General features: G+C 39.2%; 3 protein-coding genes across 3 annotated transcripts in view; 2 read left to right on the forward strand and 1 right to left on the reverse strand.

The window, feature by feature from the left end:
- The window catches only part of rgs7a (regulator of G protein signaling 7a), a 67431-nt gene extending 60471 nt beyond the window's left edge, over window positions 1-6960 (reverse strand). Inside the window, exons 1-2 of the mRNA XM_037679743.1 lie at window positions 6741-6960; window positions 4823-4958 (exon numbers count right to left, since the gene is read on the reverse strand). Coding sequence (XP_037535671.1) covers window positions 4823-4900 — 78 coding nt within the window. The 5' untranslated portion in view covers window positions 4901-4958; window positions 6741-6960. The remainder of the gene's footprint in view (window positions 1-4822; window positions 4959-6740) is intronic.
- Window positions 6961-11143: 4183 nt separating this feature from the next.
- Window positions 11144-14120, forward strand: LOC119418858 (ubiquitin-conjugating enzyme E2 D4). The gene is made up of 7 exons (XM_037686154.1): window positions 11144-11261; window positions 11758-11821; window positions 11948-11979; window positions 12201-12278; window positions 12420-12525; window positions 13727-13820; window positions 13901-14120. The coding sequence occupies exons 1-7, from the start codon at window positions 11238-11240 to the stop codon at window positions 13944-13946; spliced, it is 444 nt and encodes a 147-aa protein (XP_037542082.1). The 5' UTR covers window positions 11144-11237; the 3' UTR covers window positions 13947-14120.
- Window positions 14121-18723: 4603 nt separating this feature from the next.
- Window positions 18724-27167, forward strand: part of LOC119430124 (protein bicaudal C homolog 1) — a 74392-nt gene continuing 65948 nt past the window's right edge. Inside the window, exon 1 of the mRNA XM_037697565.1 lies at window positions 18724-18916. Within this exon, the coding sequence (XP_037553493.1) occupies window positions 18724-18916 (193 nt within the window). The remainder of the gene's footprint in view (window positions 18917-27167) is intronic.

The raw sequence follows: 27167 nt of genomic DNA on the forward strand, positions 1-27167 counted from the left end.
GGGTAATGTGTAAAACAGTAAAATACACACATTACCACAATACTTATGGGGTAATTCATTCATTCATTCAACCTTTGTAGTGTAATGTCTAAAATAATAAAATACATACATTATCACAATACTTACAGGGTAATGTGTAAAATTATAAAAGTGTCTTTTAATAGCTAAAATGTAGCTAATATCAACCGAACAAAACTTTCTTAGTTAAACTGTTGGATTTCTGATTGGATTATAACATTTTCAGGATCAGCAGTAAAATGCAAATTCATCTTACAGCCATCCGTGAGATTTATAAATACCTGCACGTGTGACTTTGAAAACGTGCGATGAATATTTGCTCAATTACATTTTAGTACACTTTAACATTCATTCAAACAAGGCTGAGTCCTCAAGAAAAACAGGCATCTTCATACACTCCTCTGCAAGCAGGTCAACATCTAAGCTCACTCATTTATTTTCATTAGACATTAATGACAAGAATGGAGAGGCAGACGAAGCAGACGTATGGAAAGATAGAGTGAAAGGATGTAGTGGGAAGACTATCAAACCACTATCTGCTGTCCTCAACCATAAAAACCCCTCCGCTCATATTACATAACACTTCCTCTACTACTCAGTACGCACACATTGGCAGATACTAAGTAGATGTGTATTTACAGTATTGATGTGCAAGAGGTCTGAGCAGCAGAAGAAGGGCAAAAAAGCAAGTTTTCCACTTGAGAATTGACCTCTTCTTTGTGCGGTCCAGTCAGAGTGGGATGCATCACCTCTGCCGAGCTATCTCAGTTTAAAACGTCTTTGCAGCTCTTGCTCATCCTCATGTCTGCAGACGTTGCTCTTCCTGTTGTAATTTGAGTTAAGCCTGGTTCAGTGTCATAACTGTGCTTTTGCTGACTACACCATGCTGTAGTGAAGGTCCAGGCTGCAATTCAAGTGTTTAAGCCATTTAACAAAACAATATTCATCTATAAAGGTTATTTTCCTCTAGATCTAAAACCAAATATTCAAACTGCATCACCTAAGTTCAGCTGCCACTAAATCTTGTCATTATTTTTATAAAGACCACTTTATAGAACTGTGATAATTTTGCAAAATTGTGTTCATTAAGTTCTCTCGAGGAAAGAGTGAAACTTTTATGCATTAGAATTTATTTTGTTTTGATGGATTTGGGTTTGATGTTGCTATGTGTCATGTAGTTTTTGTTCACAAAGGCGAAAAGTAGCCAGAAATAATGTTTTATTATTCATAAGGTAGGTTATTATTGTCTGATCTGTTGCAGGTCTATATTAAAAAAGGAAAATATTTGCATGACAATGAATCAGACAGAATTCTGAACTCCTGACAGCCCTTGTTGTTAATGTGAAAGCTAAAAGAAAACCAAGATGTTTCACTTTTTAGCACCAGACACACAAAATAACAGAAGCAGAGACGTGTAACAGCAGCTATATTTGGTTAAAGTGTGCAAACATTCAAATTTGGCAAATTAAACAGGAGTTATAATAAGAAAAAATACAATTATACTGTATTTATTGACTAATAAGAATATATTTCAACTTTTGCAACAATTATGGCAAGAATAAATGGAACTTGAAAATATTTTAAAATCTATTTTTGTTTCTGGAAGTCATCTAAAGACCCCAAACTTCACGTTTGATGACTCATTGGAGTCCCAACCCCAACTTTGAGAACCACTGATTTAGGTTTGGTTAGGCTTGGTTTATTTGTCTTATGCAAATCAGCACAAGGTCAACAATGCAATGAAATGCTCGGGACAAGAAGAACGGTGCATGGTACTGTTAGCAGTATGGTCCCGTGAGCAACATGGTACTGTTAGCAGTGTGGTTCAGTTAGCAGCATGGTACTGTTAGCAGCATGGTCCCATTAGCAGCATGGTCCCATTAGCAGCATGGTCCTGTTAGAAGCATGATACTGTTAGTAGCATGGTCCCGTTAGCAGCAAGATACTGTTAGCAGCATGGTCTCGTTAGCATCATGGTACTGTTAATAGCACGGTACTGTTAGCAGCATGTTACTGTTAGCAGCATGGTCCCGATTGCAGCATGGTACTGTTAGCAATGTGGTTCATTTAGCAGCATGGTGCCGTTGACTACATGGTCCCGTTAGCAGCATGGTCCTGTTAGCAGCATGGTACTGTTAGCAGCATGGTCCCAATAGCAGCATGGTCACATTAGCAGCATGGTCACGTTAGCAGCATGGTACTGTTAGCAGCATGGTACTGTTAGCCGTGTGGTTCAGTTAGCAACATGGTGCTATTAGCAGCATGGTACAGTTAGCAGCATGGTACTATTAGCAGTGTGGTCCCGTTAGCAACATGGTCCCGTTAGCAGCATGGTACTGTTAGCAGTGTGGTTCAGTTATTGGTGTAGTCTTGTTAGCAGCATTAGGAGGTCTTGATAGCAGGTCCCATTAGCAGCTTGATGATAATAACAACCGCAGCAACTCCTCTCCCAGACTGCCCTCCAGAACTGTGTCTGGCGGACAGAGAACATCCAAGGTTTCCCCGCGGAACGGAACGGGTCCGTAGAGTTCAGTCTGTGCAGGCAGATGGAAGATGATGAAGACAGCCGCCATGACAGGCTGGAGCCTGAGCTCAAGGCTAGAAGGGGGCCGGGAACTGAACCATGAGGGCATGTTGGCAAGATGGCAAGGCAGTGACACATAAAACTCCAAAAGTGCGTCGTGGTCATCCTCGTAGCGTGGGTGTGCAGTGTTGGCACAAAACACGGTTAAAACAAAAACAACAGGAACAAAAAAAGATCAAGTTGAAGCGGCGCTCCTGTCAGTGGCACCATTCTGTGTCGCACGGGACGTCAGAGTTATGGTTAATTAAGTTCAGTGCAAAAATCAATGCAAACATGTTCCTGATTTTAGTATTTTACCCCGATTCATAATGTCGCTCATTTTTCACTTAGTTTTGTATCACTACTTTGATTTACTTTTCACTTCATATGCATTTCATGGCCGTTTATTGTCGTGTGTACCTCTTCCGTGCTTTTGTTAAAAACAGGGCTCTCTTGAAAATGAGTCCTCATCACTCGAGACTAACCTGTATAAATAAAGGTTGAATGAATAGAATGAGCAAAAAAGCAGCACTTAAAGATCAATAAGAGCAAAACAACATGCAATTAAGAAAACGGAATCATTTATACCTAATGATACCACACAGGATGAAATGGTTTCCCATGGCTATGCATGTTTCGACATAGTGCACTGTAAAACATGATCAAATTTAATGACATAGCTGCTCCGCAGTCTCCATAATTGCAATTAAAATGACAAAACTAGTCATTATCCTACTATGTGGCCCACTTCATGAGCCATCTAATCTTTTTTTATAAAGATGGAAATGTTTTGACCTCTAAAATAACAAGCCCTCCTTGCGCTCGACAACACAACCAGTATCTTCCTCGCCATTAATTTTGCTTAACACACTGCGAGTGCCACAACATAGCATCAGATGATAATATCTTACTAAGCACATCTTGGTGCGCAGAAGCTGCTGCAGACAGAGCAGAAGCATTTGTGGAAAGGAAAAACGGCAAAATAAGACATTTCGTTGCGTCACAACACATGCATGGGGGGCAAATGATGGCTTCATTTAGAGCAGCGTTTGTGGATATTTAATATACTTGCAGATCTTTAGGTGCTAGGATCTAGTAGCACTTTGAAGGAACATATGTTTACTATTCCGATCAGAAAAGCTCTGGGTGTCAAACCGTAAATGTGCCACCAGGAAACGGAGTCCTCCTTGTAGGAAGAAAAGCAATTTATTGAATGGCTTGTAGAGAGTTAATTTTAAATCTAGTGTTGCAGTTTTGTTTAAAGGGAAAATACTGTGGTAACGTAAATGTACACAAGGAGTGAAGGCAGGCAATAATGTCTTTCCATGCGCCTGCCTGTCATCAAAATATCCAACGAACCGCTAGGTGCATTTTAATGAAATGTGCAGAAAGCAATCATTGGATGTACTGTACATCCCCAACTGATTAATATTTGGAGTTATTGCGATCGAAGGTGACCGCCACAACCAAGTGACCTTAAAAAACACAAAAATAGCTATAACTCGACCGACTTTGCAAATATTAGCCTAAAATTGGGTGTGATAGAGGATTTAATACCAAACATATGTTGTGAGCTTTAACATATTGCACAGAATCTTTGTTCATATTAGAGCTATTACATATTTGGAGTCTACTGTCTGTTAGCAAAATACCTCATAGACCACTGGGCACATTCTAATGAAACTTTCAGAAAATAATCATTGTGTGTGCAACTACAACCTGTTACATTCTGAAGCCAACCCGATTCATTATGGCCACCACAGCCAACTAAAATGAGCAAACACAAAAATGACTCCAGTGCAGTCAGTTTTACAGATATTGGGGTTACATTTGGTGTGGTTGTAGCTCAGAACCATTCACAACATATGCATTACTTCCAGGAACGCTAGGCCTTTAATCCTGAAGTCTCTAAAGCTGGTTGTCAACTTCAGGGTAAACAAATGTTATTGTCCATGCAGATTATTACCTCATTAATTTATTTAATGTTGGGCCAGTAAGGAGTCTCAGCAGAGGGCCATTTCCCTCGCTCCCCTCCTCTGAATTTTCTAACAGTAGGAGATTTAACAGTGAAGAAAGACACCACTAGCAAAGTGTCGATCCCTTTTGACTGCCTTTGTTTTATTAATGTCAGTCTTGTTATTGCTATTAGCAATTTCCGTCTCGTTGTCAGGTGAAGCTGATGTGAGAGAGTCATGCACGCTCACACTCCTTCGCACTGACTCAAAATAGCAGCGGCCTTACCTTTCTGTACACAATCATGTTGGGGGACTCATCTGCCACCCCGTTGGTCCCTTGCCCGCTGCTGTTGGTCTGTGCCATGATCCAGTGAGTATATCTGCCACTGGGGGGTGGGGAAGGAGGGGGATGTCAGGTGCTCCTGTGTGACAAGAGAGGAGATTTTGGCCCCTATCAGTAAGAAGAACAATGAGAATATTGCCAATAAATGGCGGCTTGGATGGTGTTTCTACATATTTGGCATTTTTAACACATGCAGACGAACAAATGTTCACACTTTACAAGGTCTGGACAAGGACAGGGGCAGCACGGTGGCGCAACTGGTAGAGCTGCAGCCTCCCAGCGAACAGATTATCCTGGTTCAAAACCTGGTCCGGGGGCCTTTCTGGGTGGAGTTTGCATGTTCTCTCCGTGCATGCGTGGGTTTTCTCCGGGTGCTCCGGTTTCCTCCCACAGACCAAAAACATGCATGTTAGACTGATTGGTAACTCTAAATTGTCCCTAGACGAGAGAGTGAATGGTTGTTTGTCTCGTTTTTTTTTTTTCTCTATGTGTCCCTGTGATGGACTTGAGACCTGTCCAAGATGTCCCCCGCCTCTTGCACAGTGATGGCTGGACATAAGCACCAGCGACCCGAAAAGGAAAAAACAGGTAAAGATAATGGATGCAGTGGTGTACTTTATGTGATGCGCTGGGGATACAGAGTATACCTACTAGAAAAGCTTGGAAATTTGCAGTATACCCACTTAAAAGTTCCCAATGATACGAGTCCATACAGTGCTGACATTGTGATGACATTATTATTATTATTATTATTATGTTGGCAATGATGCATGACATGGACTCGTGTCATTGTCAACACATTTGGAACATTTTATAGACACATTGAATTGGTTCAACCTATTTTTTGTATAATTAATACTTCCGTATGTACTACTTAGTACTGGAACATGTTTTGCTTTGATACGGTTTTATAAATGCTATAACATATTTTTAATACAAAGCCAACTGTTGTACAAAGTTTTGTTGTACATTTTCAAATAAAACGTACACGCATTAGTGTATGCATACAAATGTATACGTTCAAATAAAAGCATCAGAGAAATGTCGAAAAGTTCAGTATGCTTACAAATCAAAATAAATTAATGGTTACATTGTACTAACTGGTGTACTTTGGTTTCTAAGCACAGTATACCCACTACAACAATGTAGACTATACCACTGGATGCTGGATAAGGACATTGTGAGATTTTATTAAAGCTTGACTAAGGTAACCCGAAGGTTATATACAAATGAGGCAAAAGTTCAACTTGAAAACAACAACAATCAATAGTTATCATTTATGGGACTCTCAAATGGGTCCACGGTGCCTCCGAAACAGACACATTTGATTCTTTGTTGACACTGGAGGATTTCTCACGCACTACATGGCACCTACTATGGATGCATCCTATTAGTGAGGCAGAAAGATGAGGCGAGGCAGCAGTAAATGCAGTAAAACAACACACCGTCCCCGGAGGAGGCAGGACACTCTTCAATGTAGCTTGGATACATCCATCTGAGTGGAGCAGCCATTGTCAAAAATGTGCAAGACTTTGCAAATAGACATCGTGTGCAGCTTCATCTTTTTTTTTTTTTCTCCTTTCTCTCTCCTCTCCATGACACCCACTCGGCATCCTTGCAAGGTTTTAGTCTGCAGATTGATAGCCTCTAGCATTCAAACAGCGAAGTCATCCAATCTGTTTCACTCTCAGGGCCGTAAATGGATTCTTTAACGCGCGTTGACGAGCGCGGTCGGACGCTCTTTAAGCACTTCGGACAGCTACCGCCCCTTGTCGTCTCCTTCCCTTCGAAGAGCACGTAAACACAGAAAACAGAAGACGGTCACCGAAGGGAAACGGAGTGGAAGAGGAGGGAGGCTTACCTGTAAATAAAAATTAAAAAAAAAATTAAAAAGCAGCCCGCTTTAGGACTCCTAAATCCACGCACGGGTGGAAGCCTGGTCCGTGTGCGTGTCAACTGGCAGACACAGGAATGTGAGGGGTCTGCATTGGCGGCGGGAGGAAGCCAACCTTGGGCGGACAGCTCGGTGTGTGGACCCGCTCAGCCGCTCCTCTCCTCCCGTCACCAGCGATGCCGCTCACTAGCACGTGCGCGTCACCTCGGAGCGCCGGGAGCGCGCCCCAGATCTGCGGCCAATCGCGTGCGAGAATAAATTACAACCGGTTGGGCGAGGAGGAGGAGGAGGGGAGGAGGGGAATCAATGGAGTTGTTTTGAAACAGAAATGTCGCTGTCGTTCATGCAATGAAAGATTAAAGACGCGGCATTCATGGGAGGAATGCGCATCGCCCGCCAGGGGCAACACTCTAATGGGCATTGATGTGTGGGAGTAAACCTTGTAAATGTCAATATGCACACGGTTTCGTGAATTTTTTGAGATCTCGCGAGATTTGTACCAAAATGGACCGAGTAAGACTCGCAGCTACTACCTCTCAAAATTCAGCCAAATGTTTGTAAAGTGACTGAAATGTGGCCATTTTTGTGATTCCCAGGGTCGATAGTGGCTACCATTTTGATTTTGGATGACTCCAAAAGTCAATCATGCAATTCTTAAGGTCCTGTTTCTCTTTTAGTTGAAACGTTGCGTCCTTCATCCTAAGGACTTCATCAGTTTGAGGAGACACAACAAACTCAGTCCCATAAGTGCCTTAAGTAGGCCAACCAGTTTTATGGTGATAAGATGGTTTCTGGAGTCCGCCCTCTCCCCCATCGACTCCTCTGAGGCAGACATAGCCAAAGTGGTTCAAAACATCAAAGTTCATGCTCAGTAATCCAGGTAAAAAATCCAACAAAGTTAAGTCAGGTCTTCTGGATGGTTTCTTTCTTCTTTTTTTTTGTTTAAATGTTTCATCTTTCATCCAAAGGACTTCATCAGTCCAACTTCATCAGTGAGTAAGCCACAGTAGCTTACTTACATGTGAGTAAGCCACTTATGAGACCGAGTTTGTTGTGGCTCCTCAGACTGATTAAGTCCTTTGAATGAAGGACGAAACTTTTCAACAAAAAGAGAAACTGTACAGAGGACCTGACTTAACTTTGTTGGATTTTTTTTTTTAACCTGTCAAACCTTTTCTTATACCTTTTTTGTCAAAATAAAATGATTTTAAAAATGCACAAAAAGGGCTGTCTTTTTAATATATAATAATTATTTTTTTATTCATATTTCCAACGTTCAACAACTTCCCTTTCCGAAAGTTAATTCAGAACAGGAGTCAATCACTAAAAAAATATGGATTTTTTTATTATTATTATTTTAGCTGTTACAAATAATACTCCTCTGTTTTTCTACTGACCAATTCAAAACATAAAAAATAAATCAATTGCAAAGATATGGGGATCAAGTGCCACAGACTTAAATAAAATAAAAATAAAATCTTTTGATTTTTTTTTTTTTACAGGCTGCAGTTTTGAAATCTGCTGTCCAGGCATGAAAGTTGACAAGTGTGACCTTTTTTTTTTTCTGTACTGCATGTGCCTTCATTATCAAACTTGTGTCCTCTTCAGATTCCACAAGGTTGACCAAATAAACAATCTGTTTCTCTGCGAGCGGCAGAAATCAAAAGTACTGCATGAATGTGCTGTCATAACAACTTTGTAACAGTAAACTCTTACCATGCTAAACAGCATCAGATGATTACATTTTCTGCAAGTCTATTCCTTGCTGCTTCATAATTAATACATCTGTCATGTGTTTCAGTATTAGTTTTTTTATAATGGAAACAACAGTTAACACCTCTTAAGAATGATAAAGTATTGGGTAATACATGATTATAAGTTATATTTTCTAGTTGGTCTGAGATGCATTTTAGGTTTTGAAACAGAGCAAATCTCAGAGAAATGCAAATTCACAAAAATTTTAGTGATTTTTGTATTTAAAGCACTTTGGTATTTGTAATAAATCATGTATATTACTTTAAACACTTTATAAATGCAATCCAAGTCAGTCAGAAATTATTTTTCTGTTAAGCAGGGTCACTTTAGCCATTAGCCTCATTAGGTATTTTTTCTTTAAATAGCAACAATCTGAAGATATCGAGAAACTCGTTCATGCTATTAAACCAGAAATGGATTGCAACAAATATGGAGAATTTGTTTAGTTCCTCCAGCAGATCACAAACATGTCGAGTAAGATGATGGACCTTTTTTTTTTTTTTTTTACTTGTTTCCAGTTAGTTGTTGGAAGTTAACATTAGTGTAGAGTACAGGAGGCATTAAAAAACACCATAATGCTTGAAAATATGTTATATGCCTTTATTGCTCATAAACCTAAGCATGTTTAGTTTTTAATAATATATTACGCTTTCTTTGTTCAACAGAGTCTTTTATAAAATTGAAAATAAAAAAATTAAAAATTAAATATTTTCCCATGTATGGTTATTTTAACAGATGTCAAATGCTTTTACCCTTAAGGCAAATGTTTAAACTCTGTTTTTTTTTTCTTTCAAAGTGAAAAAGTCACACAATTTTATGTCAATACTAATAAATTTAGCATGTGACAGTTGTAATCTTTAGAGTAAAGCTTTCAGATAGGTGTCGGGAACGAGTTAAACATCTAGTATAACAGTGAAATATTAGTTGTGTAATCTATCCATCTTGTCATGGTGATAGACAGCATGGGAAGATGTGTCTAATGTACAGCAGTAAAGACATCTGGCTACAGATGGAAAACAAATGAACCCACTTGAGGGTGAATTGTAATGACAAACATGAAATATCAGCTAAAGATTCATAAAAAAATATGCGCATTCTCAGAAAATGCAACTCTGGAAATGAACAGTGAATCGTGAGTGCTGAATGCCCCTGTTGAAATTTGATGAAGAAGCTAAAACTGAGTTGTTAAAGTACAACAAAAAAAAAAGAACACTAGCTAAATGCTAAAAGTAACAAAAGGCTAGCTAAAATTAAGAGGTACGCTAGATAAATGATTAAATCTGCAGAAAGGGAACAGCTAAAAGTAGCAAAAAGCAACAAAAAAAAAAAAAGTTTTCCGAACAGCTGGCTAGAAGATCTATAAGTCTGTTGAAGCAGATTTCTAAAAAAAAAAATGTTTCTGAGGGAATTAAAAAGCTTTTGATGTATTTCTAAGTAGGCTTGTCACGATAACATATTTTGCTGGTCGATTAATTGCCTTCGAAATTATTGCAATAAACAATAATATTGTTGGAAATTTGACAATAATTAGTAATTATTGTCAAATTTAAGAAGAAAGGTCAATTTGTTTTGGGTGCAGTATCTTTTTTGACCACTGGATGGCAGTATAATATTGTTTGAACTGAAGGATGGATAGTGAGGGAGCGAGCAGCGTATCTCTTTAAGAAAAATGGGAGGGAGGCCCCTTGACATGACATGGGATGTCTCTCCATTTTTTTCTAGTTCTCAAAACGTTGGACACTCGGTGTGATTTGATTATTTATTTAATATAGCATTTTTCCACAAAAAAGCCTTTAATAAAAAAACAAGTAAACAAGTTCTCAGTTTCTTTTTGCAAAGAAAAACAACTTTTTACACGAAGGCATGACTTTCAACCATAAATTTTGGAGCTTCAACAAGACGTGTTTTTTTTCCCGAGGTTGACCTGTTAGCTTAGCTTGTATCTTAGCTTCTCAGCTTAGCTCCTTTTAGCGGTCCAAAAACACAATTTTGGATGGTTAAAACAGATTTTAAAGAGAAAAGAGAACTGGAGGGGTCAATGAAGAGCACCAGAGTTGAGCCTTTTGCCAACCAGTGTCCAGTAGAAAGAGAGAGACACGAATGAACGATAAAGCCGATAAAAGAAAATGAGGTCAATAATTTTCAGTTATCATGCGATTAATTGATTTATTGTTTATCGCGACAGGCCTATTTCTAAGTGGAAAGTATTTGTACATAAAGTTAAAGAATTGGTAAAATATAAAAGTAACAAAGCTATAGCATCCTTCCCATTAGCTGAACACACATTTTGATATACAAATGGACTAAATATTGCAAAGTATAATTGCAAAAGAAAGTGTAATAAATAATAATAAAAAACAGGAAAACTATATCAACATGTGTTTCCACACTGAGTAAATCACGCTTTAAATATTTTATTACTATATTATAGCATCATGAAGTGACTCTTTCTTTCAGTGGTTTGATCTTTTGAAATATATATTTTTTTCAATCTCAGTGAATATTTTAGTACGCTGTCCCTTTAAATTAAAACTCGGTTAAAAACTTCACTTCCCATAATGCATCGGTCTAAGTCGTCGAACAAAAACGCGGAAACAAAAGAGCGAATCGCTTGTTCAAAACAAACAACGAGTCGGCAGAAAGTGAGCGCAGTTGACAGCTGTCTTAGTTAACCTTGTAGCTTCTCCAGCCTGCTCTGAAAGGCTTGTCATGGCTCTGAAGAGAATACAGAAGGTGAGAAAAGTCGTCGTTTCTTCATTTATTCACCCCACAGATAAAACAGGATGAAGCTGTGCGGCGGAAACGCCTCAATGCTAGGAGATCATCGTCGTTTTGAGTTTTTTTGACCTTCTGAAAACTTTACGTAAATCATAGATTGTGTTAATATCAGCTGGCGAAGCACTCCAACTTTTAACAAATAAACTTATTCTCCATCAACATTTTGAATCGTATCTTCTGGTGAACAATAACCGGAGGGATAACGATGGAAACGAGTCCAGCCAGGACTGTGTCTTTAGCTGCCTAAGCAGGCGCCTGTTTACATGTTGGTTGTATTTACTAAACAGTTCAATTTAATATCAACTAATCAGTCTTGAGCTCAGTGATGACACATATTTTAAAAGCTATGTTTTGAATTGTGTGTCGTCTGTGGTTAGCTTAATTTAATTAAATGTAAACAAAGCTCTGCAGTGTGGAGACTTTTGATTTATTTTATTTTTTTGTTTTGCAGGAGTTGAATGATTTACAGAGGGACCCCCCGGCTTCGTGCTCAGCTGGGCCTGTGGGAGAAGACTGTAAGTGTGGAATTGTGTACCAAATATCACATAGTTTTCTTTTATTTTTTGCATTTGAAACTACGTTTACTACTGTGGCTTAATGACCTTCACACATGTTGTTTCTTTGTCCCTTTTTTCCTCCAGTGTTTCACTGGCAAGCCACCATCACTGGACCAGTAAGCTTTGTTTTTTCCTAGTTCTGTTACCTGATTTTTGTTTAAACCAAGTTGCTTCTGGATCGTTAGACAATGGTGTTTTTTGTTGACTTTACATTTTTTTCTGTTATGTATGGAAAGCTCAGACTGGCACCTACCCTAGTATTATTCTCTGAAGTGCATGGCATTGTTGAGACACAAATATTAGGTACGTTTAGCAATAGTTTGCTCTTCTGTTTCAGAATGACAGCCCTTACCACGAAGGAGTGTTTTTTCTTTCTGTCCATTTTCCCACTGACTACCCCTTTAAACCACCAAAGGTGAGATGGTCTTCTTTTATAATTCAAATGCATTTTCTACTGGCAATTTCTACAGTAATCCGACTACTGTGTTCTTGAACAAAGAGCCAACCAATGTTCAGAATCAAGAGCTGTTTCTTTTTCTTTGTGCTTTGCTTATAGGTTGCCTTTACAACAAAAATCTACCACCCAAACATAAACAGCAATGGTAGCATTTGCCTTGACATTTTGAGGTCACAGTGGTCACCTGCACTTACAATATCAAAAGGTAATCAAAATCTATTTTATACCTGCATTTTGAAGAACACTACTTTATAGCAGCGCTTTGTAATGAAAGGTACACACGATTTATTTTAATTGTTTAAATAAACGGGGCGGGGGAAATCAGAGCAGCAAGAGTGAGTTTCAAAGACTGATGCGACATGTTCTACCCAACCTCGGATTTTTTTCCACACATAAACACCTGGGATCTTGAGGGGAAGGTGCCAACACTTTTTTTTTGTGTGTGTGTGTGTGTGTGTGTGTGAATTTTAACAGCTCGACACATTCATTTCACAGTGAGAGGTTGTGCACTGAAAATGCACTCTGAAATGTGAGGAAGATGGTGCAGACAAACATCTGCTTAGAGAGCACACGAGGCTTAACGGTGCAAAAATAATTGCTGTTTTTTTTTTTTTTTAAACATTACAAATAAGCTTCCTAGATGATTAATTTTTTCCGTCAGTACCACATGTTTTTGAACATAGCTATATTGTTGAGCGAGTCGAAAGCAGCATGCAGCTCAGCAGAAAACGGCAAGAAGCGGCAACTTTCAGAAGCTCACACCTGCTCACGTGCACACTCGCAGTTAAAGCAACAGAAAATGTTCCTTTACGTTCGCACGCTCTCACAGGAGGCAAACATTTCTGCCGGAAAAAAAATGGAGCAGATATTGTCATTCTAACATAGTTTTCCTCTATAACATTTCCAGTTCAAGTTTTAATTGTCATTTGCATCACATGTGGTACATGAGGTGGAACAAAATTGTGTACAGGGTCCCAGTTACACCCAAAAACAGCAAAAGTATAAAAAGAAAGAGTTTATAAGGATCTAATATATATGCTAAATGATTCACTAAAATATCCTAAGTTATAAGCTAAACACTAATAATGTAAAATACTACGGTATATTAAACAGCAGCCCGAACATGAATGTAGTGAGTAGATGGGGATGAATGAATACAGCAGCATGAGATCAGCAGCATCTATAAAAAAAAAGAGAATGAACACCATTTTTAACTACGTAAACAGACATAATTATAAATTATTGATGCTTGAAATTACTCGTACAGTATGCATGTATGTGTTCAGCTTGTTAACTGGGTACCTGTAGATGATGTGCAGAGATTTGACCAAAAATACGAAATATAATATAATTTGAAACCTGCTTGCTAACACATTTTTTTTCTATTTATATTTTTTCAATCCTAGTTTTGTTATCCATATGCTCCTTGCTGTGTGACCCAAATCCAGATGATCCTCTGGTCCCTGACATTGCACACATCTACAAATCAGACAGGCAAAAGTGAGTATCAAATAACTTTACTTCTAAAACGTATTTCCTTTAAATCATTGTATATGTTTTTTTGTTTGTTTTTGTTTAAGGTACAACAAACTGGCCAGAGAATGGACCCAGAGGTATGCCATGTAACCAACTGGACCGTACTGTTCAACTGCTTTATCCTCGCCGTTTGTAGCCGAGGTGTTTGACACACTTAATGCACTTTCTCTTCTGAAATTTTACTTGACCCGTTTATTTTATTATTTTGGCATTACTGGCATTTTTTTGTTTGTTTTTCCTTTTCATTTTAACTGATGTGCAGAGATGACGTGGTTGATTTTCTTTCAAATCATGTGTATTGTACATCGCTGTATTTTTGATTATATTGAATTAAAAGTTGAAGCGTTAAGATGAATGCCATTTTTTTTCTTCATAAACAAGTTAAATGCTGCTTTTAAATGGTTGCATATTTTTCTTTATTTTATTTTGACCATTAGATGGCAGACTTTACTCTTTTCTAACTAAGCATTTTCATGATTAACTCTCTTTGGCATTTTTATCTTCACATTTATGCCATATTTAAATGAAGTCTATTTACAAAATGCTTATTTAGAGACTAGTTATTCTCGTGTATTTATGTAGTGATGAGTTAAAATAAAAGTGCAGTGTTCTTACCTGTTATCTGTCGTTGAAACATACTTGTAAAATGAGAGAATACACAAATGGAGCAGCTCCAGGTTTCTTTTAATATGTTATATGGAAGACAAACATGCTCTCTTTACCAGTAGTGTAGTATTTGAAATAGTTTTCTACTTTGCTGTTAACATGTCATCTGTTAAAATCTGACATAGCATCCATAATTTAAAGTAAATTATTTTAGGCCTTGCAAAATCCAGAGTTTTTAATATTTTAGTCAAAACAGACAAATAGTTGTTATATTTGAGGAATAGCTTATATTGTGTAATATTTAATCTATTTCATTTATACTGGTTAAAAGATACTAGGAGACTTTAGGTGCAACACTGATACAAAACTAGAACGTTCTTTTTTTTTTGTCATTTTAATCTGATGTAGACTGCAAATCTAGTTTTCAAGATGTAACATGATTATAAAAATCATTGGTCAGTCTTGCAATGATATCGAAAATGTGATTGATCAAACTACTAGGTGCATTAGTCGTGGTCAAAAATGAGGATAAAGTTTTCTCAAAATTATAGTAACTCGGAGGAAAAGCAGAATTAGTGACATAATTATTGAAATAAACTCCATGGGTTCAGGCGACACATTTGAGTTTGGGTTAAGCTCTTCAAGTTACAGTTTGTTTACAAGGATACAAGGATTTTTGTCATTTGCGTCACGTGGTACATGAGGTGGAACGAAGCTATGTACACAGGGTCCCAGTTACATTCAACACAAATACAAATTGTAAAGAAAAACATTAGTAAGATCCAAGTCATGAACAGAATATACTACATTCACTAAACTAAGAATACACTAAGCACTAATGGTGCAAAAACAACAGCAGCACAAACATGAGTGTAAGGGCAGATGAGGATTAATGAACACGGCAACGTGAAGTAATCAGCAGCATGAGATCAGCATCATGGATACCATACCACTTTATTTATAAAGCACTTAAAACAGCGACAAGGCCAACCAAAGTGCTGTACAGGTAACACACAAAGCAATATATGAAATGAGGTAAATCAGAATGTAGACATAAAAACGATGCAGATAATGACGACAAACCAGTGTGGAGCATACAGGATCAAAACACAGATCACGTTGTGATGAAAGCTACTGAATAGTAGTGAGTTTTTAAATGGGACTTGAAAACCGAGAGGGAGGGGGCCTGTCTGACAAGCAGAGGTAACTCGTTCCAAAGTCTTGGTCCTGCTACAGAGAAGGCCCTGTCACCTCTGCGCTTAAGACGAGTTCCTGGAACTGTGAGGAGCAACTGATCCGCTGACCTCAGGGAACGTGGTGGGACATATGGTTGTAGCAAATCAGAGAGATAGAGGGGGGCGACACTGTTCAGTGATTTGTAGACATACGTGAGTATTTTGAACTGGATTCGAAAGTGAACTGGTAACCAGTGCAGTGAGGCCAAAACTGGTGTAATGTGCTCTATTTTGCCTGTACTGGTTAAAAATCGGGCTGCTGCATTCTGGACCAGTTGTAGTCGTGCAATGGAGGTCTGACTGATACCAAACAGGAGCGAATTGCAGTAATCAAGCCTAGATGGAATGAATGCATGTATTACTGTCTCCAGTTTATTTTTGGACAATATGGGCTTCAGTTTAGACAGCCGCCTCAGTTGGAAGAAGCATGATTTAACAATCATGTTTACATGATTGTTAAGTTTCAGGGAAGGGTCCATTATCACGCCCAGATTAGTGACTCTTTGTTTTTCTGACGGGGTTAGAGTGGAAAGGTTGATGCAGTGGTTTGTGATCGTGTCGTTGGGAGGGAACAACATGACTTCAGACTTCTTTTCATTGAAACTTAAGAAGTTTAAAGCCATCCAGTCCCTGATGTCAGCCAGGCAGTTGAGCAGCGGTTGAATAGAGCATGTACCATTGTGTCTTAGGGGGAAGTAAATTTGACAGTCATCGGCATAGAAGTGGAAGGGCATGTTGTGTTTCCGGAAAATAGCACCAAGCGGCAGCAGGTATAAAGAGAATAGGAGGGGACCCAGTATGGACCCCTGCGGAACCCCCCATTTAAGCTTTGCCTCTGCGAAACTAAATCATGGATGTCATGGTTTTCACGTTTACGTAATCTGAATTCCAGTAACTGATGCGGAGCTTCAGTATTTATGATCAAAGTGAGGTAGTTTTGTTAAAGTTGAACGGCGTTTGACTTGCTTCATGTTTTGAAAATTATTTTCCTGTCATCCCTCTGAAGGCCAGCTTAGCTCATGAGTCAGAGTCACACTTTCTACACATTTAACTATAAAGGAAAACATGCAAACCACACAGATAGAGCCCAGACCCAACCTGGGGATTGAATCCAAGACTTCCTTGCTATGAGGCAACAGTGATAACCACTAAGCCACCGTGCAGCTCTACATCCATTTTCGGTGGGGTCGCTGGTGCCCATGCAGTCCCTCTGCGAGAAGTGGGATACACCCTGAACATCACAGGGGGCCTTTAGTTGTATTTTAATTACAGAAAGTTACAAAAAAGGCAATCATTACTTGAAATATTTTAGTGCTTCAAACTTTAGTTGTTACATCAAAGCCTAAAGTCTGTGTAGTAAACAACTCTTCTGTTTGTGAATAGAAACCTTTATGTGCACCTATTGTAATTTTTATGGGTTAGAACAAATTACTTTGATGGGCCCCAAATGTATCTGTAGCCCAGGGGCCCAAACCCACTAAAAACCAGTCCTGCAACTCATGTGGTAAGAATGGTTCAGATTTATTTGACTAAACAGCTTAACACAGAGGAAACGTTTTTCTGTACAAAGAGCTTTCAGCTGAAGTCAGCTGGAACTGCATTACATCTTTTTCTTTCAGTTCTTCCCTCTTCAGATGTTGCCAAATCATTCTTCTTCACCTCACTCTGTCCTCTGCATCCTCTGTCCTCACTCCAGCTACCTCCATGTCCTCGCTCCTCTTTGGCCTTTCTCTTTGTCTTTTTCCTGGCAGCTGCATTTCTAACATCCTTCTACCAATATACCCACTGTCCCTCCTCTGGACATGTCCAAACCAGCTCAGTCTGGCCTCTCTAACTTTATCTCCCAGTTGTTCAACCTGTGCTGTACCTCTGATGATCTCATTCCTAATCTTATCCATCCTTGTCACTCATAAGAAGAACCTCAACATCTTCATTTCCACCACTTCCACTTCTTTCTCCTGTCTTTTTGTCCATGTCTCTGTCTACAGACCATACAACATAACTGGTCTCACTGCTGTCTTGTAAACATTTTGTTGGATCTTTTCTCACTTTTGTCTCAAATCACTCCTGAAACTTTTCTCCGTCCTGCCTGGACTCTTTTCTTCACCTCTTTACATTATTTACCGTTTTATATTGTGGGCCACATTGGATATCTTTTGTTGTTGTTAACCCTTTAAAATAAGCATAAATTACTAACAGCACACTTATTTTGCCTATGCAACTAATTGATAGTGTAACCAAGAAGTTAAAAAAAGTGTACTCTTATTTCAATAACCCCATTTAACAGAAGTGTCTTACAAAAGGTAAAATACAAACGAGTACAGTAACTATTAAAACCCCAAATAGAATAAAAATACATACAAAATAAACAAAGCCAGGCCATAAAAAACAGAAAAAAGTCGTTTTTAATTGTACATGTAGACCTGCATCCTTCTGGTTGTGTTTCCTTTAAGGACTGTTGGAAATGTGGGGATGCACACTTGTAAAGGTCATTCATTGTCATTTAATATCCATAAATCTGCTGATGTGTGGGCCAGAAACTGTCTGCTTTTTGAGCAAAAGTCGAGCACTCAAGAACTCAAGTCAAATGAAATCCAGAGACTTTCTCGGAAAGCCGTAAAGTTTGGAGATCTTCGCAGGAGCTCGGAGAGGAAACCGATTTTCCCAAACTTTCTGGGAGGAGTCTCGTGTTTTTTTTTTTTTTTTAATTATTTTTTTTTTCCACGCTGACACGTGAAACTTTCCTGAGGAGGTGCTCAGTGTGTGTGGCTGTGAGGAGCTCGGGTGGCTCGGCAGACGGACAGTGTGTGGGTCAGGGCGCTCCTCCTGACTATTTTTAGAAGCGGCTCCAATGGAAGGAGCCTGAAGGCAACGCAGCAGCCCAGGATGAGTTCACACGACGCCGCCGAGAAGTGACGGAATAATAACTGTATATAAATATTAAGAGAGCGGCTTTTTTGTTCCCTCAGCTCAGTTTTGACGAAATTCGCAGTGGCCCCTGCCTGGAGAAGTTTCCGCGCAGCGCCATGGCTGCTCAGTGCGACGCTTTGACTGGATACTTGCAGCAGTCCGACCAGGGCTCCAACAGCGAGCGGAGCACCGACTCCCCTCTGCCCGGCTCAGAGGAGGACCTGAGCGGGCCTCAACCGCTGCCAGACCCGGAGTGGACCGAGGAGAGGTTCCGCGTGGACCGCAAGAAGCTGGAAGTCATGCTGTTAGGTAATCTTGTGTTTAATTGCTCATCCTACAGGGCGGGAAAAAGTTCTTTACTTTTAAATGTAAACTCTCGGGTCTCCAAGAGTTTTATTTTTGCCATGGTAGCATTGTTTTGAAGAATTAGTTAAAGTCATGAACCGGAAGAGCCAATTAAGGCAATTAAGTCGGGTCAAACTTCTCTGCGCCTCCAATTAATAGACTGTTTACAACTTCGTGACATACATTATAAACAGACTAGAGAGTTCAATCAGTTGAACACTGAAATAAGTGGCTGACAGTTCAGTTGTATGGCCAGAAACTTGAAATAAGCGATAAAGTGAAAGTTATGCTTTAAATCTTGCACCTGCAGTAACACGATCTGACCACCAGATGGCGCTATACCAGGCCTGCAACCTTTATGGGTGAAAACGCCATTGTTCCATCGGTTTAGACTAAAGTATCATTTGTATAAAGCCACAAAATTGTCTTGCGTCCCAAAATTAAGAGAATAAACTTTTTATGTTTTATCATGTTCTTGGTTATTTATCCCTAAACTGTTTTGCAAAAGGCCAAAATCTACACTTGACTGTTTTATAGAAATCCACATTTCTATTTTTTCTTTATTATAGAATAACTTGATGTTAGTGCATCATATTTTTGATCCCTTACATCTATCATCGCCAACAGATTCGCAAAGCTGCTTCCTTTACCAAAGAAAATTGCAAGTACTGGGACTTGAAAAGCTGAATTTTCTGTTGTTTATTTAAATATAAGTATTTAGTTATTTTAGTTTAAAGTTACAAGGAGTCACTGCAAATGGTTGTAGGTTGCAGACCCCTGGGTTAGTATCAGCAAATTTAAGTACACATATAAACATTCAATTCAACCGGCTCTCTTGCCTTTAAGCAAAAGATAAATAGATATTGGACTTTCTTGGAAATAACGTTTTTTTATACAAGTATTGTAGCTTGTGTCCTAATGAACCTTTACTATTAGTTTTTTTCTGCGTTGTAGCTTAAAATGTAACAAAATTCTTCTAACTTCCCATTTGTGATTGATGTTTGTGTAGTTATTTTAGTTGTTAACGCAGAATCGGTGTGTAATCTCCCTAATGATGCATGTGTGACAGCGAAGAGTTAAGCTTGTTAAAAGAGGCCAGACTGGGTTTTGGAGAGGGGTCCCTTGAAATTCAAAAGGCTGAGATCATTTATCACAAATTTCAAAACACTTGCGTGTGTAATATTTGAGCATTAGGTAAGAGGGCTGGACTCTTATCTGCTTCACAGAAAGACACTAAGTTGGACATGTGAAGCAACCGGACAGGGCCCTTAGAAGGAATCATATCATGAGCATGTTGAAAAGAAAACAAGACGGATATTAAGCGTATCAACGTGGCCGATAACCTGATTTGTTGGCTTTGTAGCTTGGTGAAAAGTGGTCATCAGTATTTTTAAACGGTGTTCTAATTTCTCGTTTTGTTTCGGAAAGCATCTCTCGAGCTCCGTTTCCTGTACGCTGGTCCAGATGTGCGCACGCACACATGTAGCTCCCCTTTTGAGAATGTCCTGGTTGTTGCCTTGCAGCTCGGTGCATTCCTCAAAGCTCCATGTCATCTTAAACTCTTCCAGGAAAACAGCTTAACCAGAGGCCGGCCCTGAATCCAGTCCTCCGGACATACCACTTCACACGCCTCACCGAAACACATCTGTTTATGCCCTTTTGTGCATGTGTACATGAAATAATTTATCAGTTTGAGCGAATCTCAACAGTTTGTCAGTTTGGTCTCTTTGTTTTTGCCAATGTCTCTCGTCTCCTAATTGCTCCGTCGTGACGTCATTGCCGACTCTGTGTTGATGTGGAGTAGAAACGGCTGCTGTGTTTCAGCGTCTCTGGTCAGGTACAGGTTAAAGTTTAAATGCCGCGCTATCTCAGCCGTGAAGCTGTTTTCACTTTTGACCTCTGCCCCTCTGCAGCAATCCAGGAAGCCTGTGATCCTTAGTAGAGATGTCACACAGTCCTAGAATCAGTCAAATTGTGTAAATTAGGCTTTAATAACTGCAAAAATCTACAATACAATAGTCTCTCGTTTACTGCGGGGGTTACGTTTCAGAGCCCCCCCCCCCCCCCCCGCAATAAGTGAAAATCTGTGAAGTAGCGATGTTTTGTTTTAGTATTGATATATATTTTATATATTTAAAGCTTAATAAACTCTTCCCACATGCTTGCAATGTTCTAAACTCTTAAACCATCTAATTTTAACAGCATATGTACAGTACTGTACAGGTGCTGGTCATAAAATTAGAATATCATGAAAATGTTGATTTTATTTCAGTAATTCCATTCAAAAAGTGAAAGTTGTATATTCATTCATTACACACAGACTTGTGTATTTCAAATGTTTATTTCTTTTAATGTTGATGTTTATAACTGACAACTAATAACCCAAATTTAGTATCTCAGAAAATTGGAATACAGTATTACTTAAGACCAATATATAAAAAAAAGGATTTTTAGAAATGTTGGCCAACTGAAAAGTATGAACATGTACAGCACTCAATACTTACTTGGGGCTCCTTTGGCCTGGATTACTGCAGGAATGTGGCAAGGTAGGGAGTTGGTCAGTCTGTGTCACTGCTCAGGTGTTATGAGAGCCCAGGTTGCTCTGACAGTGGCCTTCAGCTTTTCTGAATCGCTGGCATATCACATCTTCCTCTTCACAATACCCCATAAATTTGCTATGGGGTTAAGGTCAGGCGAGTTTGCTGGCCAACTAAGAACAGGGATTTCATGGTCCTTAAACCAGGTACTGGTAGCTTTGGCACTGTGTGCAAGCGCCAAGTCCTGTTGGAAAATTAAATCTGCATCTCCATAAAGTTGGTCAGCAGCAGGAAGCAGGAAGTGCTTTAAAACTTCCTGATAGACAGCTACGTTGATCTTGGACCTCAGAAAACACAGTGGACCAACACCAGCAGATGACATGGCAACCCAAACCATCACTGACCGTGGAAACGTAACACTGGACCTCAAGCAACTTGGATTCTGTGCCTCCTCTCTTTCTCCAGACTCTGGGACCTTGATTTCCAAAGGAAATGCAAAATTTACTTTCATCAAAGAACATAACTTTGGACCACTCGGCAGCAGTCCAGTCCTTTTTGTCTTTAGCCCAGGCGAGACGCTTTTGATGCTGTTTCTTGTTCAAGAGTGGCTTGACACAAGGAATGCGACAGCTGAAACCCATGTCTTGCATACGTCTGTGCATTGTGGTTCTTGATGCACTGACTCCAGCTGCATTCCACTCTTTGTGAATCTCCCCCACATTTTGGAATGGGTTTTGTTTGACAATCCTCTCCAGGGCACGCTTATCACTATTGCTTATACACTTTTTTCCTACCACATCCTTTCCTTCCCTTCGCCTCTCTATTAATGTGCTTGGACACAGAGCTCTGTGAACAGCCAGCCTTTTTAGCAATGACCTTTTGTGTCTTGCTCTCCTTGTGTAAGGTGTCAATGGTTGTCTTTTGGACAACTGTCAAGTCAGCAGTCTTCCCCATGATTGTGTAGCCTACAGAACTGACTGAGAGACCATTAAAAGGCCTTTGTAGGTGTTCTGAGTTAATTAGCTCATTAGAGTGTGGCACCAGTTGTCTTCAATATTTAACCTTTTCACAATATTCTAATTTTCTGAGATACTGAATTTGGGGTTTTCATTAGTTGTCAGTTATAATCATTAACATTAAAATAAATAAACATTTGAAATATATCAGTCTGTGTGTAATGAATGAATATAATATACAAATTTCACTTTTTGAATGGAATTACTGAATAAATCAACATTTTCATGATATTCTAATTTTATGACCAGTACATGTATATGTAGCTACTCACCAGTTGGCAGAACAGCAGCGGCTCAGTTCCGCTTCGACTTGGTTCTGTTTCGGCAGCCCTACCCTGCCGGTTCTGGTCTGTTCTCTGGCTCGGGGTAGTGGCAGTGGGCTCCATACAGAAGCCGGACCTACGGCTGCGTGTCCCTGCTTAGAAGTCCTTGTGGGCCGGCTACCAGCTCTCAGATTCCCCTGATGTGTCTGGGGGTCTGATTCTGCTCCGATTCTGCTCCAGTTCCCGATGGGTTCTGTGTGGCTCTCTGCATCTGCTAGGTGTCAGTCACTGTAAAAGACTGAACTTTTTCAGATCAAATCAAAACTTTCCCTCTATGTATTTCAGCAGAAGGCAATGGGCTTCGGGGCTGGGCCCTGTTGGCTTCTGGGAAATGTAGTCCTTATGAGTGGCAATACAGTGGAGGCTTATTGAGGGAAAACTACAAAATGGCGGCGCCTGTCTTAAGTATTTTATTTTTCGTTAACTTTTTTTACTATAGTATTTCATATTGTCCCAATCACGTGAGTAATATTAAAGTTGACAATCATGTCATGTACAATTTATTTATTTATTGTTTTCTGTGTCCACTCTTACTTTTAAAAATCGTGAAAGAGCGAGTCCACAAAAGTCTAACCGCGAAGTAGCGAGGGACTATTGTAATCTCCTGGATGCGCTTCTGCTCTTTAGATCAGATTTTCACCCTTTTTGCTCAGAATGTGTAAATTCATCCCCCAACAAATCAAGAGATTTCTAACCTCTGCCGATGTTTTAATTGGAGAAGTTGCAGGTTTGGATGTGGTACATAATGTTGTGAACGTCACAGTTTGGCCCACACTGAAGTCATTTCATGAGACATCTACTATATTTCTCTATTTGGTGTTATTATCTGTAACAATATCTCTGGCTTGTCTTTCCCAGAAGATTTAAGTGTGACTTGACCTTCGAGAGAAAGCCACAGATCAAATCAAGCTGCGATTACTTCTCGTGCAATGATAACTGTATCTGGTAATATACTGGAGCTGCACAAGTTTGCATTTTGAGGGCTGCTGTGACCGTCTGGCTTAGGATTGCAAAATATTTAAAATGATTTTATGTATTTTGGAACGTTGCTGGATGTTGGAAACCACCTATAAATTATTCAGTTTTGTATTTAATAAATAAATAAATCCAGTAATAAAATATAAAGCTGTATGCTTTGGCTATAAATATTCCTTATATCGTGGAGTAAGTCATACTGTTTGTTGAGGTGGGAACTCCCATCCTGTTATCTACTGGTTAGTTTTAGTTCATTTTAAATAAGGTCGATTAGAATCAACAAACTTGTTGGAGATGGGGCGTTTTAGTACAGGGACAAAAATTTGCGGTCGAGTCACAAGAACAACTACTAGATCAATGCGCAGGACTAAATTTCCTAAACGTTTCAAACCTTTTTTTTTGTGAGTGAATGCCATCAGTTACAAATTTATAAAAAAAAAAAAATCTTTAAAAAAAATATGTAGGAGTTTGGGATTTTCCTGCAAAATTTAATATGCCTTTGTTACATTTAATAAATTAAATGATATCATGTTTTGCGTGTTTATTTTATTGAGTTATAATCATTAGATGTTGGGAAAGTTCAAACATTTGCTATGGTATTTTAAAATTTTATTGTATTAAAGACTGATGTTTTCTGCTTAGTTTGTATTAAGGCTGCAAAATACTGTACATCCAGAATTTATTGTCATCACATCTTCAGTGAGAGCAATGCCACTATTCCAAAGCACTGCTCAAACTGCAATAAAACAAAGGCCGTTATAATTAAAGTACCGTGCACTCATGTTTTGCATGCTTTTAGTATATTGGGTCAATCCAACGGACTCTTATTGGCCTTGATGCCCTCATTTGGTTTAGATGATAGTGATGACAGAAGAGAAAGTGAAGTCTGAGGAAAATGTATATTTATCACAGTGTATATCATTACTGCAGAACTAAACAATAACTGCACATTGCAAGTTCTAGTACCATGCAGTTCTAGTTTGTGTGCATAAATAATGTATCTGAAGGCCAAATATCAAAATTTATGTCTACTTAAGACAAATTGGTTGAAGCAAATCTAATGGCACAGGATTAAATCCATTTGCCCGAATATGGTAAATTGTGAGTGCTGCTTCAAACGAGAAAATACATTTAGCCCCTTATTTAATTAATAATTTAGTTTTTATTACCCATTTTCAGTGTTTCCCCTACCATTATATAAAGAGGAAACCCCGCCCTGTCAACAGAACCAAGCGCCCAGCCTACCGAAATGCAGTGGTGGAAAAAGTACTTTACTCAAGTTAAAGTACTGAAGTGCTTACTTTGAAAATATTTAAGTATTCAAAAGTAAAAATTATATTTTCTAATATCAGTATATTGCTTTATTGTTTGATGATGTAATTCCAAATTCATCCCAGGTGTGAACGGCAACTGTGATTGGTTCACATTGTGAGGAGCATAGCGTGCGGCCAGTTGCATTTCAGGAAAGAAAATCGGCAACAGCGGTTTACAAAGATGAGTCAAAAGGGACGAGTAACAAGAAGCTTCCTAGAAATGTAGTGGAGTCGAAAGTACAATATTTGTCTTTTGAAATGTAGTGGAGTGAAAGTCATAAGTTCCCAAAAACACAAATACTCAAAGTAAAGATACTCAGAAAATGTACAGTTAGGCCTGTCGCGATAAACAATAAATCAATTAATCGCACGATGAATGAAAATTATCAACCTTATTTTAATTTATCGGCTTTATCGTTTCTTCGTATCTCTCTCTTTCTACTGAAGACGCGGCTCAACTCTGGTGTTCTTCACTGACCCCTCCCTTTCTCTTTTCTCTTTAAAATCTGTTTTAACCGTCCAAAATCACATTTTTGGATGGTTAAAAGCAGCTAAGCTGAGAAGCTAAGCTACAAGCGAAGCTAACAGCCGTCTTCGGGAATAAACCTCCATCTTGTTGAAGCTCCCAAATTCACAATTGAAACCTGTGCCTTTGTATAAAAAGCTGTTTTTCTCTGCAAAAAGAAGCTGAGAACTTGTTTACTGATTTTTTTTTATTAAAAGTTTTGTGTGAAAAACGCTATGCTAAAGCGCTCAAATCACAGAGCATACACCATGTCAGCCCATGTCACGTCAAGGACTCTCCCTCCCATTTTTCTTAGGGTGCATTCACACCAGCCCCGGTTAGTCCGCTTTAATCGAACTCTAGCTCGTTTTCCTAGAAAGTCCGGTTCGTTTGGGGAGGTGTGAACGCGCCATCGAACTCTGTCACGGAACAAAAAGGCGAACTCTGGCCCAGGCTAAAACCTAGGTCTCGGTCCAGTAGAAGCGAACTCCAGCGCGGTTCGAGTACAGTGTGAATGTAAACAGACCGGACCCGCTCCACAGGGTAAACAAACACGCATTTCTCTGACCTTATATGGAGCCGTCAGCTGCCTTGTGTGGAAAAACAATATTCTCCATGGTCTTCTGTCTCATCTTCTGCTCATGCTAAGTTCATTTTTGAAAAACGACAAAATATAACTCCTAAAACTGCTAAAACTTGATGCCACTTCGTTTTTATTTTTATTTACAGAAGAAGAAGAAGACGTGTCTTCAGAGGTTTTTGTGTCGCTTCTTTCAGTAGTTCTTGGTGCAGCGCCCCCACAGGCGAGCGGGGGAATAGGTTGGTTCAACAGGTTGGCTCGACTGCACAGTGCAGTGTGAATGCAAACTCACCAGCTCAAATGTAAACAAAAGGTCATGAATATTGGTCCCGAACCGAACCGAGTCTACCGGACTATCTGATGTGAAAACGACCTTAGAGACACACTGCTCAACTATCCATCCTTTGGTTCAAACAGTCATATACTGCCATCAGGTGGTCAAAAAAGGTACTACACTCAAAACAACATTTCTTCTAAAATTTGACAATTATTTTAAAATTTCAAACAATATTATCGTTTATCACAATAATTTCTGAGAGAATTAATCGCCCAGCAAAATTTGTTAGTGACAGGCCTAAGTACAGTACTCAAGTAATTGTACTCCGTTACTGTCCACCACTGCAAAAAGTTCTTCACTCCCTCCTCCCCATGGTAACTCCACCCCCCACCCCCCCACCCTGGCAGCAATGTAGCGTAAGTGAGGTGACCGAGAGAAACACAGACGTGCCCCCCTATTGACAAAAAATTTAAATGAGAAAAAAAATTAGACGAGTGTGCCAAGGGAACTGATCTAGGGGGAACACTGCATTTTTGCTTTCTATCATTTTAAATAACTCCCTCAACATTTTATTTCATTACTGATACAGCTGAGAAACCAGCATTGCATGAAAAAATGTAAGTGCATTTACTGGAGCACAGCCTGGGGTAATAATAGAAGGCATAATGAATTTAAGTGGCATTTGAAAA

Source organism: Nematolebias whitei, chromosome 1 (genome assembly GCF_014905685.2).
Source record: "Nematolebias whitei isolate Nwh7 chromosome 1, NemWhi1, whole genome shotgun sequence".
Taxonomy (NCBI): domain Eukaryota; kingdom Metazoa; phylum Chordata; class Actinopteri; order Cyprinodontiformes; family Rivulidae; genus Nematolebias; species Nematolebias whitei.